Consider the following 16,664-nt stretch of genomic DNA (forward strand, 5'->3'; position numbering starts at 1 on the left):
TACTGGGGCATCCTGATACTGTCCAGGATACAAAGGCATTAAGCTGCAGAACCTCACTGGCTGAATTTGAGAATCAAAGCTTGCATTTCTGGCTCTTCAAAATAGGAGCCAGTTGTCCAAAACAGCTTCCATCCTCCTCCCACAGCCGTGATGCATTTTTTAAGCTTTGCTCTGTCTATTATAATATACAAGCTAAATAATCACCAACTTACAAAACTGAACATGCTAGGACACAAAAGAGCTTTCTACATAAAAATCTTCCTGAAGTCCTGTTGTCTGTTTAGCTTCACTTCCCTCCAACAACTGCAAGGAGAGGTATCAAAACTATCATTAAGTCCTTTGGGACATAAGGAAAGAAACTGTCAAGACATTATTAAAAAAAAAAAACTAACCCACAAACAAAACCCCACACCACAACTACAGAGTCCAGGCGAGTTATTTATTTAGCAAAGACACTAGCCCCATGAAAGTTTGCAGTCTTTTGTTTTTTATCAGGTGGTCTAAAAGAAAATGTTGTTTTAACATCAGCACACACTTCTCTTGGAATGTACTGTTTCGCTTTTGAAACGTTAAACAAGACGTGCTATTAAGCTCCAAAGCAGGTCTCCCTCCCTCACAGATGCACACGCATCCAAAACAGTTTACTAACCCCAGTCCACCCAAACGACACACAAAGAAAAGTCTCGACTGGCAGTGCTGTATTATCCCTGTATATTTTATATTCTGTTACAGCTTTGGGATTTAAAAAAAACATTTGACTGAAGCATTCCTGTCAAAATAAAAGCCAGTCAGCTGTATATAAAACTGTGCTAATTGCAAGCCGTAACAAGTACTTTTATTCTTTTGCACTAATAGCTCATTCTTGACAACGCGCTTCATAATCGCTGCCGCCTTTGCTTTAGCACTAAAAGCTGTACAGAATTCAGCTAGCTTAAGTTTGGCACATTTAGCACATGTAGGAGGAAAGAAGCAATACTAGAAAAGAGGGTTTAAAAAAAGAACCTACCACTGTAAAGTTTTAAATTATAGAGACTTGCTCAGTTTTGAAATTCTGCTTCCATTATTGACAGACCCATGTTTTACTTGTGGGCGTGCTGCAAAAGAGACCGAAGGAACAAGAGGGGAAGGGAGGGGAGCATGAAGTTCACCACAAGACTGTAGAACTTCTCAGAAAAACATTAAACAACCCTTTGATGCATTCTATACCTTTCTACTCACTGGCAGGAGCCAGTTCTGTGCTATTGTCAGAGGAAGTCTTTGCAAAGTAAGGACGAGGAACTGACAGAAAGGGAGAATTTATTCACAGGTTTTCTTCCCCTACCATCTTTACAAGCATGTTCTCATTTTCCATGTTCTCAGTTTTAGGTCTGTCAAACCCAAAGCAGCAGGGGAGAGCCATTCAAGCTCTTCAGCTTCACAGAGCTCAAACTTCTGCTGTGTCCTCCCTGCCTCCTGGCCGCTACTGACGACAGCTTCCTGTCCTGGTTCATAGGCTTCTGCTAACAGGAAGAGCGGGCAGAAACAATGGTGCCCAGTGGGGAAAAGACTGAATCAGAACACAGAGAGCTCACAGGAAGAGACCATTTCCTTATCTAAGAGCCCAGCTTGCCTCAAGCAACAAATTCCAACGTCTCCTTTCTGTGTATGTAATAGCAACAAGATCAGTGCACCAATAAAGCAAGCGGAGGGATAGGGGAGCGTGTCAGGTGTAGTTGTCCATGTTTTTAAGATCTGGCTGTGGCTCACCAAAGGGAATTCGGCCAAAGCTGCTTCCCTTCTGAAACAAACCTGCTCTATTTGATGTTTTTGCAACATCCCACTCCTCATCATTAAGCTGACTGCAATGCCAAATAACTATTCGTTTATGCCATCAGCAGACTTACCCAACATCAGAAATAAGATGATTAGAAAGATACACTTATTTACAAACATCTTATAATCACTGGAAGGGAATACTCAGCATTTGCATAACACCCTTCTAAGCCTCTCAGAGCACTACCCAAGTGCAGCTAGTAACTTTTTTAAGCTACTGGCAAAGCAGAGCTCTTTAGAAGGTTAAGTATCTCAGTATTAGTCAGAAAGATTAGGACCTAGGAGTCTGCCTCCACACACTAAGGAGCTGGCAACATCAATTAAAATGCATTTACTACATAACAACTGAGAAGTTCTAACCATCTTCCCAGCCACTTCTAGTTAACAGAGGGACAACTATCACCTTTAATTCAGAACATAAAAAGGCTGTTCAGTATCCACCCTATAGAGCATACCTTTGTCATGGTGATGCCAGCCACCTGCATAGTAATCTTGGAGTACCTGAGGAGGGTTCCAGGTGTCTAGAATATAGTCTACCTGGTGCTGCTTACGCCACGTCAGCGACTGGCAAAGGATCTCTCTTGCTTTATCAATGTTGAAGTCCCGGGCACGCAGGAATCTTAAAATGTGCTCATCCTTTGGGATCTATAAAAAAAACAGACCTAATTTGTATTCAAGGTTTGAAACAAGAATAAAAAAAAAAAGGAAACAACAGAAGCCAAAAAACATGCAGCCCTGCACCAATGCAAGAGGATGGTAGGTAACACTGGAAGTCACTCAAGCCTGCCTTTGCAACAAAACCATGAGCCCTGTCAGGTCCTGCAGCTACCTTCACATGGACACCAACGTAATCATCTACACCTGTATGACCACACTAAGCCAGTCCAATTCAAACGAGTCTAGGGATGAAACACAGACTGCATTTCATTGCTAAGTAAAAGGAAGCGAAGACATACATGCAAATCACGAGCCGCTGGAAAACTCCCAGCCCTGTTATCAGTGATTTAACTGGCCTTTCAGTACTGCACTTAGGGACATAGATTGGAGAATATCATGTTTGGCCAAAACAAACAAATGTAAAAATAAGATTATTGTAGAACTAGGCAGACTTACAAAACCGATGTCATTCCCCTGTGCTGGTTTACTGACATTCTGAGAGGCAGTTACACTAACCATTTCAGCACCTCAGCTGGCAAAGTCACCTGGGCAGCCCCAATGAGCTTCTACTGCCACTCCATAGACTTATTCTACAGAATCACAGAATGGTTGAGGTTGGCAGGGACCTCTGTGGGTCCCCCAGTCCAAACCCCTGCCCAAGCAGGGTCACCCAGAGCAGGCTGCACAGCACCGTGGCCAGGCGGGGCTGGAATATCTCCAGAGAAGGAGACTCCACAGCCTCCCTGGGCAGCCTGGGCCAGGGCTCCGGCACCCTCAGAGGGAAGAAGTTCTTCCTCGGGTTCAGCTGGAGCTTCCTCTGCTTCAGTTTGTGCCCGTTGCCCCTTGTCCTGTCGCTGGGCACCACTGGAAAGAGTCTGGCCCCATCCTCCTGACACCCACCCTGCAGATATTTGTAAGTATATATTAGGTCCCCTAATAACGGAATAATGGGGTACTCTGTTTCGATCACGGAAGGCCACTTCACAGGAACAGATAGCCACAGAAGGTGTGGCATGGTGTTTCACTTTGCACATCACACATTCTGAGACAGAGCCACAAGAGACCAACAGTAACTTACTTTGCCCTTGTGCGTCTCCTGGAGCCACTGTCTCAGTCGAATGAGGCAGCTTTCCTGCATTGGTGTCAAGTCACCCAGATACCGCTTGATGTAGTCTGCGTCCAGCTTGTCTAAAAGGAGACGTACAAGGGATTAGAGTGGTCCTGAACCGACCCAGTCAAAGTAACACAGGATCTTATGTGCTGGTATCCAAGGCAGAGAAGCAGCTGCTCTGTGTTCTGGGCAGTCAAAACTGAATAAAGTTTCTTTGAATCAATGAAAAGGTGAGCAAGGCAACATACACAGTCATCTTAATGGTAAACAAAGATGATTAATTCTCCTTTTGCAACTAAGAAAGGAGTAAAACGAGACATTCACAAAAGCATTTTGCCAGTATATTCACATTTGTCAATCCACAGCACCACAGGGCTTGCTGCTTCTGGAAATACTTAGAAGCTTTCATCTCAGTCTCCCAGTGCAAGAATTTTCCCAGCTTCCTTAATAACAGGGGAAGGAAGACACAACAGAAGACTGTGTCCAGGGAAGCTTCAGCCCTTTCCTCTCCATTATTCCGATCATTATACCCATCACAATTTCAGGGCAAGAAGCAGGCCATCCATTTGCAATCTAATGAACAGCAAAGTGAAGAGTTTTTCCACTCATATCGGATCTTCATTTACTGAAAAAGATCAGTTCATAACAGCTATCCAAGCTATCCTACGTTACTGCTTTGCAATCCTGCACCATAACATTACATGTTACCAAACAAAGAGCCAGTGTGAAGATTTCCAGCTGCCCACGAGAAGTGGCACGGTGTTGAGTGCCTCCACAGCACAAAGACTCCCACTCAGGCAAGTCAGACCCCCATACCATCGGGCGTTCCTGCTGTGGGCTCCGAGGGGCTGCCTGCGGTGTTGAGGATCTCCTTATTGTTCGAGCCCTCCTTTGTGGCAGAGTCTGGTATATTAACAGCGGGTGAAGCTGGCCGTCTCGCGGGGCGTGCGCTGCTCTCCAATTTACACGCAACAGGAGGAGTCCAGCGAGGAACAAAAGTTATTCCTTCTTCCTCCAGCTGCTTCAGGTAGTATTCTATTATTTCTTTTCCCTTCAGAAAGGAAAATTTACTTCAGCTACTAAAAACACCCATTTAGATGCAGAAAGGGCTGGATACCCATTAAGGGGCCAGACCTCTCTGAAAATACAGACCCACACACACATGCTGCCCCAGGCTCAGGAGTAAGCAGCCCAGCTTTTTGAGCAGAGCAGCCTGTTACTTAGCAGCAGCTACATTGTCTTTTGGTAACTTAGAGCCAGGCACCGCCTTCACGACCGCCAGCTCACCTTTTTAATATTGCTGGTGTACTGCTTCATAGCAATCTTTTCCACTGTGCTTTCAAAACCAAAAAAAGATTTTATATCCAGACTTGCTGACTGTTCAAAACAGGTCCAGTCTTCATTGTCAGGATGAACCTATTAGTTAAAAGGAAGTTATGCAGTTTAGCTACGCATTTAGTATTTTTTTTCCTCACAATATTTGCAGTGACTGTTTCTTGTTTTACAGGTTTACATAGCCAAAAAACATTCCAGTGGAATCTGCAGTCCTTTGCTTCATTTGAAAAACACAGCTGGGAAGAGGTAACACCACAGAACAGAAAGGTGAGAAGCCCTCCTATCGTCCTGTGGCCAGCACGCTACATTTTTTTCTTAAAAAGAAAGGGGAGGGTGGAGAAATACTCGTGCACCAGTCAAAAGCCAAAGGATAGCACACTCATACAATTAACACTGTCTCCTTCTAGACATGGGCTGTGACTGCAGTGTGTCTGTGCAACAGGGCAAAATACTCCCCAGCAAACGTTCTGCTGCTGTGGGCTAGACTGACAGGCCAAGGGCAGCTAGCTCGAGGACGGCAGCAAGCACAGGGTAAGCGTTTCCCAGCACTGCAGTCTAGACATGTTTGCAACAGACACCTGCAATAGATTTCTCCCTCATTGACCTACGAGGTACCTTAGTATCCTGTAGACTGAAAACTATTTTACTTTGTTCTCCTATGATAATGCTACAGAAAGAAGTGTAAACTTCTTGCTCAGTTGACAGCTGCATAAGCCATCTTAGAGCACTCACAACTTTCTTCTTAGCTTGTATCTGTTTGCTGAGAGATGATCCTGAGACAGAGATGTTACCACTCTGAAGGAAAGCTGTTCTCTAAACTCTCTTCAGCTAAAAAAAGATTTGTCTAAGGAACTTCCAGGCTGGGCTCTGAATTCGTGGCTATACAAACACCACAGAAGGCTGGATTTCTGAGCATTCAGCTGTCCTGATGCCTTAAAGTTCCCCTACCCCTCTCAAGATGCTAAAATTGACTGGGAACACCACCAAGACTTCATAGAGACAACTATAGGAAAAAAAACACATGTCCTTTCATTTGCTTCTCCTGCATTAAGGAATGGGGGGTACAAGAATAGCTTTTACAGCCTAATAAGCACAAATCATAACAATAACATTTAAGAATCTTCCTGTCCTTTCATAAATTCAATTACAAAATAATGTTAATAAGAATGAAATTAAAAACAACTTCTTGAATTAAAATTCTAATTTTTCATTTACCTACTAATTTCATGATCAAGTATAGCAAGGGAAAGGAGCAGTGTTGTGTTTTGTACATATTTATCACACGCACTTCTCTGTATAGCATTTCCCCTGCTTAAACAGAGCTTTCACAGAAAAACTGGTGGCAGAAAAGTGTTTTTAAATGTGCCTTGGAAATAACTGCAGAAATAATAATTAACAAAAAATAATCAGATAATAGCATCAAGGGGGTTTGACACCCAGTCACCTTTTAACCATGGTTCTGTACACAGCAGCAAATGTTATGACCTGCACATAACACAAACACTACAATACAAAGAAATCAGTTACATTTGCTGGCTTTGCTTTGACCTTTAAGATCGATTTGAAGTTTTATGGCTATATAGGTGTGCTGTATGAGCTTCTGAGTATTGGCTAAGCCATTCAGACAAAAACATGCCCAGAGCACAGCAGTAAGCATGCCACCCAGCTCCTTTGTATCCGAAAACGTCTGCGCTGAAGACCAAGAACAGCCACAAAGGAAAGGATCAGGTTAAAATAGAGCTGACTCCAACACTTGTCTGAGCTGAGCAGAAGGCCAATCAGCTACGCTGAACTTTCCTTTAACAGTTCTGTCAGGGTATCATCAGCCTCACCAAGCCCCACGCTGCTATTACAGACCACAGATTTGCCTAAGCAGAGCTGTCAAACACAGCAAATTATGTTGTGTTCTGCTCTCTGAGAAGATGCTCAAAGCAAGAGGGTGTCAAACTTGCTTCAGTTCCTCAAGCAAGTGTGTTACTTTTAACACTAACAACAATTATCACTCATGGTGGTGTGTTGGTTGTTTTTTCATGCAAGGCAAACGCCAAGAACAACCCAACTTCTGTGTACAAGTCCTGAAATCTAAACACCGACTTTGCTCCATCTGTAGCACCACCAAGAGCCTGTTACTCACTGTGTAACAGCAGTGCTCGTTAATAATGACTCTGTTAGAGAAGGTTTCATTGTAGGCTTCTATATGCAAAGTCCTTTCTCGTCTGTTCAAAGAATTCTTCTGGACAAAGCAGACATAATCCACTCCTGCAATCTGAAGAAGATGACATAGATTCCGTCAAGGTACAATACTCATGTGAAAGGATATCCAAAGGCATAAAACAGGCACTTCAAACCTCATCACCTTTTTCAACAGCCGTGGTGCATCTATATCCAGCTTACAGCGCCGTTCAATCACATGGATAGCTTCATCCTCACTCTTATATTCGTTTACGGTGTCACTGGCTACAAACATAGGGATCAGAGGACATGTAGGAAACCTTCTTTCATATGCCTAAAAAGATGGGAAGAGAAACAAAAACTACCATCACAGTTAATTCCTGAGGGCGTGTGTAGGGTTCCTGCGCTGAGGCACAATGTCCTTCATACCTTCTGTAGCAGCGACGAGTCTTCCTCGAGCCCTCATCGTAGCTGCAAAAAGTCACAGTGCATTCCAAACCTTCCATTCACTAATACGTTCCTCATTTAGCCTTTCCAGGGAAAACAATTTTTAGAACACCACACTAACTACCCCATTTCTCCCCTCTCTCCAGAAAGGAAATTGCGCATTGTGTACAGTGACAAGCCTCTTGTCAGCAGTAACAGGAAAGTAAGACCCTCTAGTTCTAAAATACCACAAGACAAAACAATTACGTGTTGGATTAAAAAAACCCACATGCTAATTATCGGTGTTTCACCAAGCCGTCTAGAGGGTTTTCCTTACAGTTCCCAAAGGTCTCATGAAAACATTTCAAAGCCTGTTTCTTAAGCTAACATAACTCTCCAGTTCCCCGTGTGCAGGGTATTCATAATGATTTCACTGCACAGTGTATCAGCTGACAATTTTTCCAAAAACACAGTTGAGTCTTTCCAATGCAATGAGGCCATTTCATACTTTTGAAAATTGCAATAATGCAGAGCTAGCTAGCTTTGATTCTGGTTAAAGACTATAGTCATGTAAGTAAGTTCATCTCCTAAATACTTGACACACACAGGGAAGGTGGTATTAAATCAGACACACTCAGAAAGACAGTTAAGAATCTAGGATCAGTAAAACGGGTAGGAGGCAAACAGGAGTTATCCCCATTAGTAAACTTGGCGAATTTTAGTTTTAGAACCACCATGGCTGGAAAATACAACATAACTGTTTGGTGTGTGTGTGTCCCCCCCCCCCCCCCGCCTTTTCTTTCGTAGTCACTAGTGTACCTCCACTTCTCTTTGGCTTTTTTGTCCTCATGGAGTGCCAGTAAAGTAACTAATTCTTTAGCCTTCTTTCCAAATGCTCAATTTTTGTTATTTTTGCTATTCTCAGAACCCAGCTGGCTTTGATGAAAAGGCAGGATTTGCAAGTTGTCCCAATGCAGAAGAAAACTTCAGTAACAAAGTAAATCTGAGAGCAGAACATGAAACAATTCTTTAAGAGCTAAAATATCCACTCTGTCCTTTCAGATAAAGTTTTAACTGCTCTCAATATAGCTGGGTTGCAGCACCCAACAGCACCAACAGGGAAAGGGTGTGGAAGAAAATAAGGAGCAGCTGCAGAAAGTATTCCATGGTGGCACTGGAAGACGAAAGGTCTCTTAATTCTCCCTTTATAAGAATAAAAATACTTAGCTTGAACGCAGCGTTACCATGGTGACAGTGGTGCTATGCACTAAGAGTGTCAGCTTTTCCCCCCTCCTGCATTTTTTAAACCGTTTTTACAGTATGACTGTCCTGAGCTCATAAAGCTCCTCAGTAGCACACTAGAAGTACCACCAGTCAGTGAGTACACACGCTCCTTTTTTCAAACTTTTCATCTGTGCACAGCTGCTTTTGTTTAAATTAAGAATAGAAGTAATTTCTGGGTTCAGAGCTGTGTGCACAATAGAAGCGACAGACCATTAGTATTGTAACACAACAGCAAGCAGTGGGAAACAAAACCTTTCACAGCCCCAAGGGAAAGAGAAGATGGGTCCTGCTACTCTGGTATAAGAAGTTTCTTTTTTCTTCTGTGAGGCTCTTGTTCTGGACAGAAGGCTGTGCATTTCAGTCGTTAAGAATATCTCCAGCCCTCTCACTGACTAGGTCTCAGCATTCTTTCTAAATGAATCCCTCTTTTAACTATATTGACTGCAGTTAAATGTTGTCCTAAGTCAGAAAAAAAGAAAAGAATTCCAGAAGAAGCAGAACTGAGAAGTACTTCCAGTTTTCAGATTGCTTCATTTCATATTTTTATTTGATGACTTTATGTTACAATTCATTTATAGATAGGAGAGAAGGGGAGGTAGATATCTAACATTTCTCTCACTATTTTAAAAGTATTTTTACTTTTTGATCACAATGGATTTTCCCCATCTAAGTAGCCTCCTCTATGCCAAGCCTTTGCAAGTCTCCCTCACTGCATATACTGATGCATTTCTCATCTTAGTCCTCAAAACACTTCCCATTTGCCCTGTGAACACTCGCAAATTACAACATTACCTGCTCAGAAGTTTTTACTGAACTGCAAGCAAGAAAATGCCCAAGAAGAATTTGTGGTTCTGAACTGGAAGACTGAACATGTTCAATTTGGAAGAGAACAAAATAATCATCTGCCAAAAGTTGGCAAGCTCAATGCTTACAGCAACCAAGTACTTGAAGGTTTCAAAGAGATTAACAGCGACACAGGATTCTTTCTTCACTGAAGAACATGGACACAGAGTACTGAAAATTCTTCACAGTTGATTTTACTGGGCTCTTAAATTAGGCTGGTTTTATTCTTTTATGTACCATTGCCAATCTGTTCTTGTAATGCATCATTTCTTAGCATAGCTTTGTTTGAAGAAAAAGTGATTATAGTAAACTGTAGCCACATCAGAATATTCAACCTGACTTAAGCATTGCTGGCTGTCCCACACTTGGCAAACAGTTCCCTCTCACGCTGCCGACCAGGCAGGGAAAAGCAGCTAAGGGCTGTAGGACACAAAGACCTCGCTTCACCACGTACCAGCACGGTGCAGGAAGAAAACTGGTAATCTGTGGTGGACACATGAGCCAAGGCAGCACACCCATCGCCAAGACTGGAGCTATTAAAAGAGCATGAGAAGATTAAAGAAAGACCAAACGCTGCTTTTTCTTTAAGAACAGAATTGCGTGGATTTTTCTAGGTTACTGGGGTGTTTTGAACCAGAAACATTGTCTCAAGTCCAGCTTCGCGGACATGAAATAACTGAACTGCATTATCCAATATTCCTTTAGCAGCCTGATAAAGCAGAGTATATTATAAAATGCTGTACATTGAGTATGACAGGTTTCTCTTTACAAATAAAATCATTAGATATTACACACCCTTCTCTCAGGATTTCAATTTTACTGTATAGATACAATCACAAAAGACAATTGGTTCCTCAAAAGCAAAGCAGCCGCAGTAATCCTGACAGACTCCATGCTGTTGCTTGTAGGACTAAACGCATCTCAAAGATGTTGCAAGGATGTTACTTCATTTTACCATTTTCTTCTGTCACACTTAAAAATTACCATATGTGGAGATTCTGATATGTAACACAAGTGAAAAGAGCATGTGTGCTCATCCTCAGAACCTCCACAACTGGTGCTGGGCTTGACATGAGAAGTCGCAATGCCTCGTCAGCCAAGAGAGACATCCATGCACAGATCTCTCAAAAAATTATCTTATGCCTGCAATTCTATTGTTCCCTAATAACGTACTTTTACAATTTCCCACCAGCCTCTGGAACATTTGTGTACTCCGATATGTTAGAAGCTGGCATTGTGCATCAAGAAAAACACAGTATGGTGAAGCAGCTTGAACTTCAAATTTAATGGGCTCATTATACAAACCCTTAACTTTCTTAATGCATGTGAACAGTAAGAACACTGACAAGCATAATTTCAACCAAAATAGCACTGTATTAAAGCTTCTTTTCCAACTGCATCCCTTAGCAACTCATGTTCAGAGTAGAGTCAAAATAACAGGATTTTAGTTTTATCTTTGCTAGTATTTCAGCTGTGTTTAAAGACATGAAAGCAATTCAAAAATGAGACTATTGTAAATCCACTGCAATCATTTTCCTCACCAAAGGGAATTACACTTTTTGCCACTGCCCTTAGATTCTGGTATTCTAATATCAGCAATACCAAGATTCTTCCAAAATACTACCTTTAAAACAGCATTCAGGTATGACCCCAACCCAATTTTCAGGAGGACCAAAGACTCTGTCCTGGTTTTTCGCTTCTCAAACCATGCCTAGGGCTAATACCTTGATAACAGGCATGTGCTCCGTCCTCAGTGGAGAAAGCCAGTCATTTAAGCAACTAAGTTATTTAGCTTCTCTGGCCAGATGAATACATTCTCAGTCTCCTGCCTTAAAAGATAGGGATTGTTCAGTATTTCCATTAGACGACTCAAAACTAATTTCTGTGCTTACAAGAAGAGAAAAAATCTGGCAAAACTTGCAAGCAATCTTATACTGAGCTGTTTTTTTATAGTAGCTGAATCCTCCAAATAGAACTTCTAACCTGGTGAAGCAAGCAGGAATTATAGTCACCATTCAGAAAATGAAACATATTGAGTGCTTTAATAGCTTAATTGCATGAAACAAGCTGTGAAGATGTTTTATTTTTTAGATGATTTCTTTTCAAGATTGTTAGAACAGTAACCTTCTAAGAGGAGCACAACATTCTTCAAGGACACCTCAAGAGATTCGTCCTGGCAACCGAATCTAGTCCGCTGCTTTTTGTGTGTGCCACATACACCCTTTAATTTCTGCCTTCAATACCTGACCACGGTGGGGTACTAATCTGCAAGCGCGTACCAACATTCACCACGCTTTCCGATCCACTTCGAGCACGCAGCAATTCCGAATTATTCCTAAACACGCAAGAAGCAAGAGGGGTCACTCAAGCAGGATGCTGCCCTAGCTTGACAGGCTGCCTTCCAGCAGCTCGATGGCTCCTGCGTATCACGCTGTCCCCTTCCTTCCCCCTCCCCACCACCCCCCCCCCCCCCCCCCCCCCCCCGGCACTGGAGCCCTGTAGATCAATAGGAAAAACATTGACTCATGGGAGGCCAACCAAGAGGTTTCAAATTATTGGCAGCTGCATTTAGAAAGAAACAATTCTGGATTAGCTCTCACAAGTCAGCAAACATCTTCTCACCCCCCATATACTGCTGTTCTTAGCTCTTTACCATTCTCTTTAGAATACATACATAGATTTAAAAATCATTATACTTCTGCAAAGAAGTATGTATCTCAGTGCCAGTGTATCTCATGGATGTTAGTTCACGTGTTAGTCATCAGCTCGGGGGCGTGTGTGGAAGAAAGCAGATGGTTAGAGCGGATATACCTCAAAAAGCTCTAGAAATATGTTTTTGGTAAGGTTGCAACCCCCAGGCACCAGGAGCGGGGAAGGCAAACTGCACTGCAGCCTGGGGAAGAAAAAACTTCTTTAATATACAGGTGGTCTCTGGAAAGGAACATCTCTGTGAAGCCAGTTCTGGAAGGACAAACTGTCCTCTAAAAGGAAACCCTCACTGCTACGAGCCAGACCCTGCCACCACGCAGGAAGCACAGTTCAGCGTTGCTTTTTTTGCAATTAACTTCCCCCGTCAGCATGGGTCTTCACAGCAGCCCTTGTTCAAAGTAGGCTTAACTGGTTTTTTCTCCACTGTGTTTTCACTTCATTAAATGTTCTCATTTACAAAGAGAGAAGTTATTTTCTTACTGCTGGGAAACAAAGGCTGCTTGGCAGTGACTCAGTACTAAGAACTCTCTCTCTGGAAAAGTCCAAGCAGGCTTTAGTTACACAAGACTACAAACAAGGCTTATGGGGACCACAGGCAACCCACGAGCATGACAGAGGCAGATTCAGACCTATGAATGAATAGCTTATATCATCTGAAACACAAAAACGTTCTATACCCACATTTCTGGTCCTTGACAAATATGAGGTAGCATAACCAACCTTATTTTTGACTTGTCCGTGAATCTTGGCCCAGTCTATGCCATCAAGGTATGACTAGTCTGATTTTCAAAGTATTGGGATGATGATCCACTGCACAGTTGGTATTTGTGAAAGTGGATATTAAATGCAAGAGATCTTCCCTATTACTTTTCTTAACAGAGCAGAGAACACTAGGGCTTTATTTTTAAAGGGAAAAAATTAGAGTGTAAGCCTTCCATTGCAATTTCTACTAAAAAAGTATTTAAAAAAACCCGAATTAGAAGTAGAACACAAGACGCTCCTCCAAAGCTTTTCCAACACGATTCACCAATGGTTAACCTGATGACTATCACAGCAAGATCAACAAACAAAATGTTTGCATAACGACTTACCCTTGAACAGGATTTAAGTAATGAGAAAGTACATCAGGAAATACCTTGTGTGGAAGCCCTTTGTCTGAATTAAAAATGATAATCCTTCACCTGAATGAGAGCTACTTCAAAGGCTTTAAGAACCAAGACAAATCAAACAGTCAGCAAGAATCCATTAAAAAGGAAGGCTCTGTGTTCCATCTTGTTTTTTTAAAAAATGAAACCAAATCCCAGTGCCCCAAATTTGAATACATCTTCATTTTAATACATAAATTTTGGAACAGGAAAAGCTCTTCCACTCTATGAGAAGCAGACCCTCACTGAAGAGAGGAGAATCCAGCCTTCACAAACGGAGGCGTACGCGAGAAGGGTGTGAACAGCAGAGCAGAACTGGCAGCACACCCGATCTGCCAGCCGTGCAGATGGCTCCGAGGGGGCAGCTGCAGCGCACGGGGGGATGCATTGCGCTGAGTCTCGTGCAGCGAGAACTGACTGGCATTCACCTGGCAAATGGGAGCTGCCCCGTATCCTAAACTACAGGCAAAAAATTGCACAGCTCTCCTTTCTCCCCACCACACGGGCAACTGCACCTTGGTCTTATTCTACTTCTTCCCTCTCCTATCCTCCCTCCACTGCAGCCCAAAGGCATTTCACCCTGTTGTGGCATGCGCCACTCAGGAACAGGGTACGCTGTCTTCACCTCCATTCCCTGGTACAAAAGGAAATTTGGCCTGTTAAGTATTAATGACGACTGTTAAATATATCCAAAATAAAATAAATAACCCTTCTATAAGGCACACAAAAATCCACAGGACACATCAGTATCAACAAGACAAGCACCCTGCTTCATTTTAGAGGCTAAAAAGTTCCTGTTTACTGCACAAGTGTAACAAGTGCTATTGACCTAGGACTTTCTGATTAAATGATCATTAGTGTATTAACAGTGTAAGCTTACGGCACTGGGAACAAGCAGTGTCTGCACTGTTCGGTTTACTGAAGCACAGCATTCCCAAGTAACTGCCCAAAATGGCCCAGGTGCTTCTACCTTGCAGGAATACATCCCAGCTTTAAACTTGCATAACGATGGCGTTAGTCTAAAATTTTCATAAAGGTGGGTGTTAAAGTTTTATATAATTATGCACTAAATCTTTGAACTACTTTTTAGTTTTTGAACTTTAATTTTGTTGTGTTTTTTTTAAATATAGACCACAAAATACACATTATTATACAAATCATGAGACAAGTACTAACAAGAATCTACTCTGCACAGATTCTGTTCATGAATTCTAATTGAACACTAATTAATTTCTCAAACAATGAGAGAAGCAAGCCTGAAAAATTATCGCAGATGTTCTCCAATGCTGTGAACACAGCTTTCTGGTAGAGTAGCTGGGAAGAAAAATTGACAGTGTTTCAAGAACTTATTGCAGCATGACATTCAGATTCCTCTAATGCTGTATTTACGATATTGCACTGAAGTGGTGCTCAAATTTGTAGCCCAGGTCTCTGTTCTATTCAGAAGAGCAAGGGCCCAGCTGCCTCAAGACAGACCAACACACTGAATCAGCCAAGAACAGGCAGACCCCCCTGGATCCTACACAGGACTCAAAGCACTCCCTGTGTTCTGAGCACCCGCAGGCGTGCCACGGCCTAGGCTTTAAGCAGCCCGCACGACCCCCCAAACATCAAGGTCACTACAGAAACCATTTCACTAACATCACCAACCTTCACTTGATCTTGTTAGAGTATGAAGTGCTAAGATGACTTGCTGTTTACAATATCTTTGTCTCCAGAAAAGCATACAAAGCCAATTGAGCTTTCTCAGCTTGCACTGGAATAGAAACACATTCCTGAGAAATTCTCCAGGAAGTCAGGAGCTGAAACCAACAACAAGCAGAGGTGGACAAGAAAACATTTCCTTCTCTTGGATTCACAAAGCCATTGCATTCTTGCCACTGAAAGCTCCTCTGTCACTCAAGAGTTCTCTGCACAGAAGAAAAGTTTTTATTAGGTGTGCAGAGAGCAAAATCCCCACACCACCTTGTCTTCTTTAATGCTCATACTCTTTCAAAGGGGTCCTCTTGATTTAACCAGGTTTCACTGAAAAGGACTTCAGAGCCTGCACTGCTATGAATGACCCACTTATAACTTGCAAATAGCCACACAGAAGAGGAAGAGAGGATGAGAACAGAGATTTATTCCAATGTATTTAAATTCACCCCTTAGCCTAACTATATAAAGCCTTAGGTTTCAAATCTTTGTATGAAGAGAGCAAGACTGTTCTGTTCATTTTTACTTTTAGCTGTATTAGAAGCCCACAGTACTTTGAAGTTAAGTATCCAGTTATGATTCTTGCACATTTCAAATATACCCTACTCTTAGATGGTATGAAGAGAGCTAATAAAAATCTGTTAATCTTGTGGATGTCACCACAGAATAAATAATGCGTATTTGTTCTACCAAATAGGTTAATAAGCCTGCCACATGCAAAGCAGGCACAGCAATTTGCTGCTCAAATCCTAGAAACACAGCAAGAAAGCTTCTGACCTTCACATCCGTTCAGCAAACTACTGAAACAGAAAGCATCTGAAGGCAGTGAGGACATCACCTACAGCCATTACAAAATAACCCAGTACACAGACTAAAGTCAAATTCGTTACTTCGTAACGTTGTATGAAGAGCTTTGATTCAATAAATTAAAAATCTTGGTGGAGTCAGGAAACAGAACAGAAGCTATTTCTGTGCTTTAGCTCAAACAAGTTACTCTAGCAGAGACCGTAAAAATTTAGAGACAATTTTTTGTCTGCTTCTCAATCACCATCACTCCAAACAGCACTTACCACCAGTCTCCCAAAACGTACACGGGATGTACACAGGGGAAGCAAACGACCTTTCGGAACAGAAACCCTGTGGCTTTTGACAAGGAACAAAGCTCTGTAACACGCAGCAGGAAGGCTCACGAAGCTCTGCAGACACAGACCAGGCTACTTCACACCTATTTAACCTCTTTGAAGTCTTTTGCAGTGTAAAAGGAACAGCTTTATGTTAAATTTCAGACATAACAATAGTTTATAGACACTGCCAACCGCAAAAATCATGGACCACCACTGAAATGGTGCTATAAATGAAACTGTATGCTCAATAGCTTGCAGTTAGAGGTGCTGCTTATACAACCCATCACACACCGCCCCGAGTTTCTGACAACAGGACCTTTCATGTGCATTAACACTGCTACAGAGCACCTT

General features: G+C 42.3%; 1 protein-coding gene across 3 annotated transcripts in view; it reads right to left on the reverse strand.

The window, feature by feature from the left end:
• The window catches only part of SEC14L1 (SEC14 like lipid binding 1), a 42,798-nt gene that overhangs the window by 10,710 nt on the left and 15,424 nt on the right, over positions 1-16,664 (reverse strand). For all 3 annotated transcript variants that reach the window (XM_075440681.1, XM_075440682.1, XM_075440683.1), the window contains exons 3-8: positions 7,272-7,421; positions 7,050-7,181; positions 4,868-4,996; positions 4,397-4,631; positions 3,548-3,657; positions 2,268-2,457 (exon numbers count right to left, since the gene is read on the reverse strand). In XM_075440681.1, the coding sequence (XP_075296796.1) occupies positions 2,268-2,457; positions 3,548-3,657; positions 4,397-4,631; positions 4,868-4,996; positions 7,050-7,181; positions 7,272-7,421 (946 nt within the window). The remainder of the gene's footprint in view (positions 1-2,267; positions 2,458-3,547; positions 3,658-4,396; positions 4,632-4,867; positions 4,997-7,049; positions 7,182-7,271; positions 7,422-16,664) is intronic.

This window comes from Opisthocomus hoazin, chromosome 21, assembly GCF_030867145.1.
Source record: "Opisthocomus hoazin isolate bOpiHoa1 chromosome 21, bOpiHoa1.hap1, whole genome shotgun sequence".
Classification (NCBI taxonomy): Eukaryota; Metazoa; Chordata; class Aves; order Opisthocomiformes; family Opisthocomidae; genus Opisthocomus; species Opisthocomus hoazin.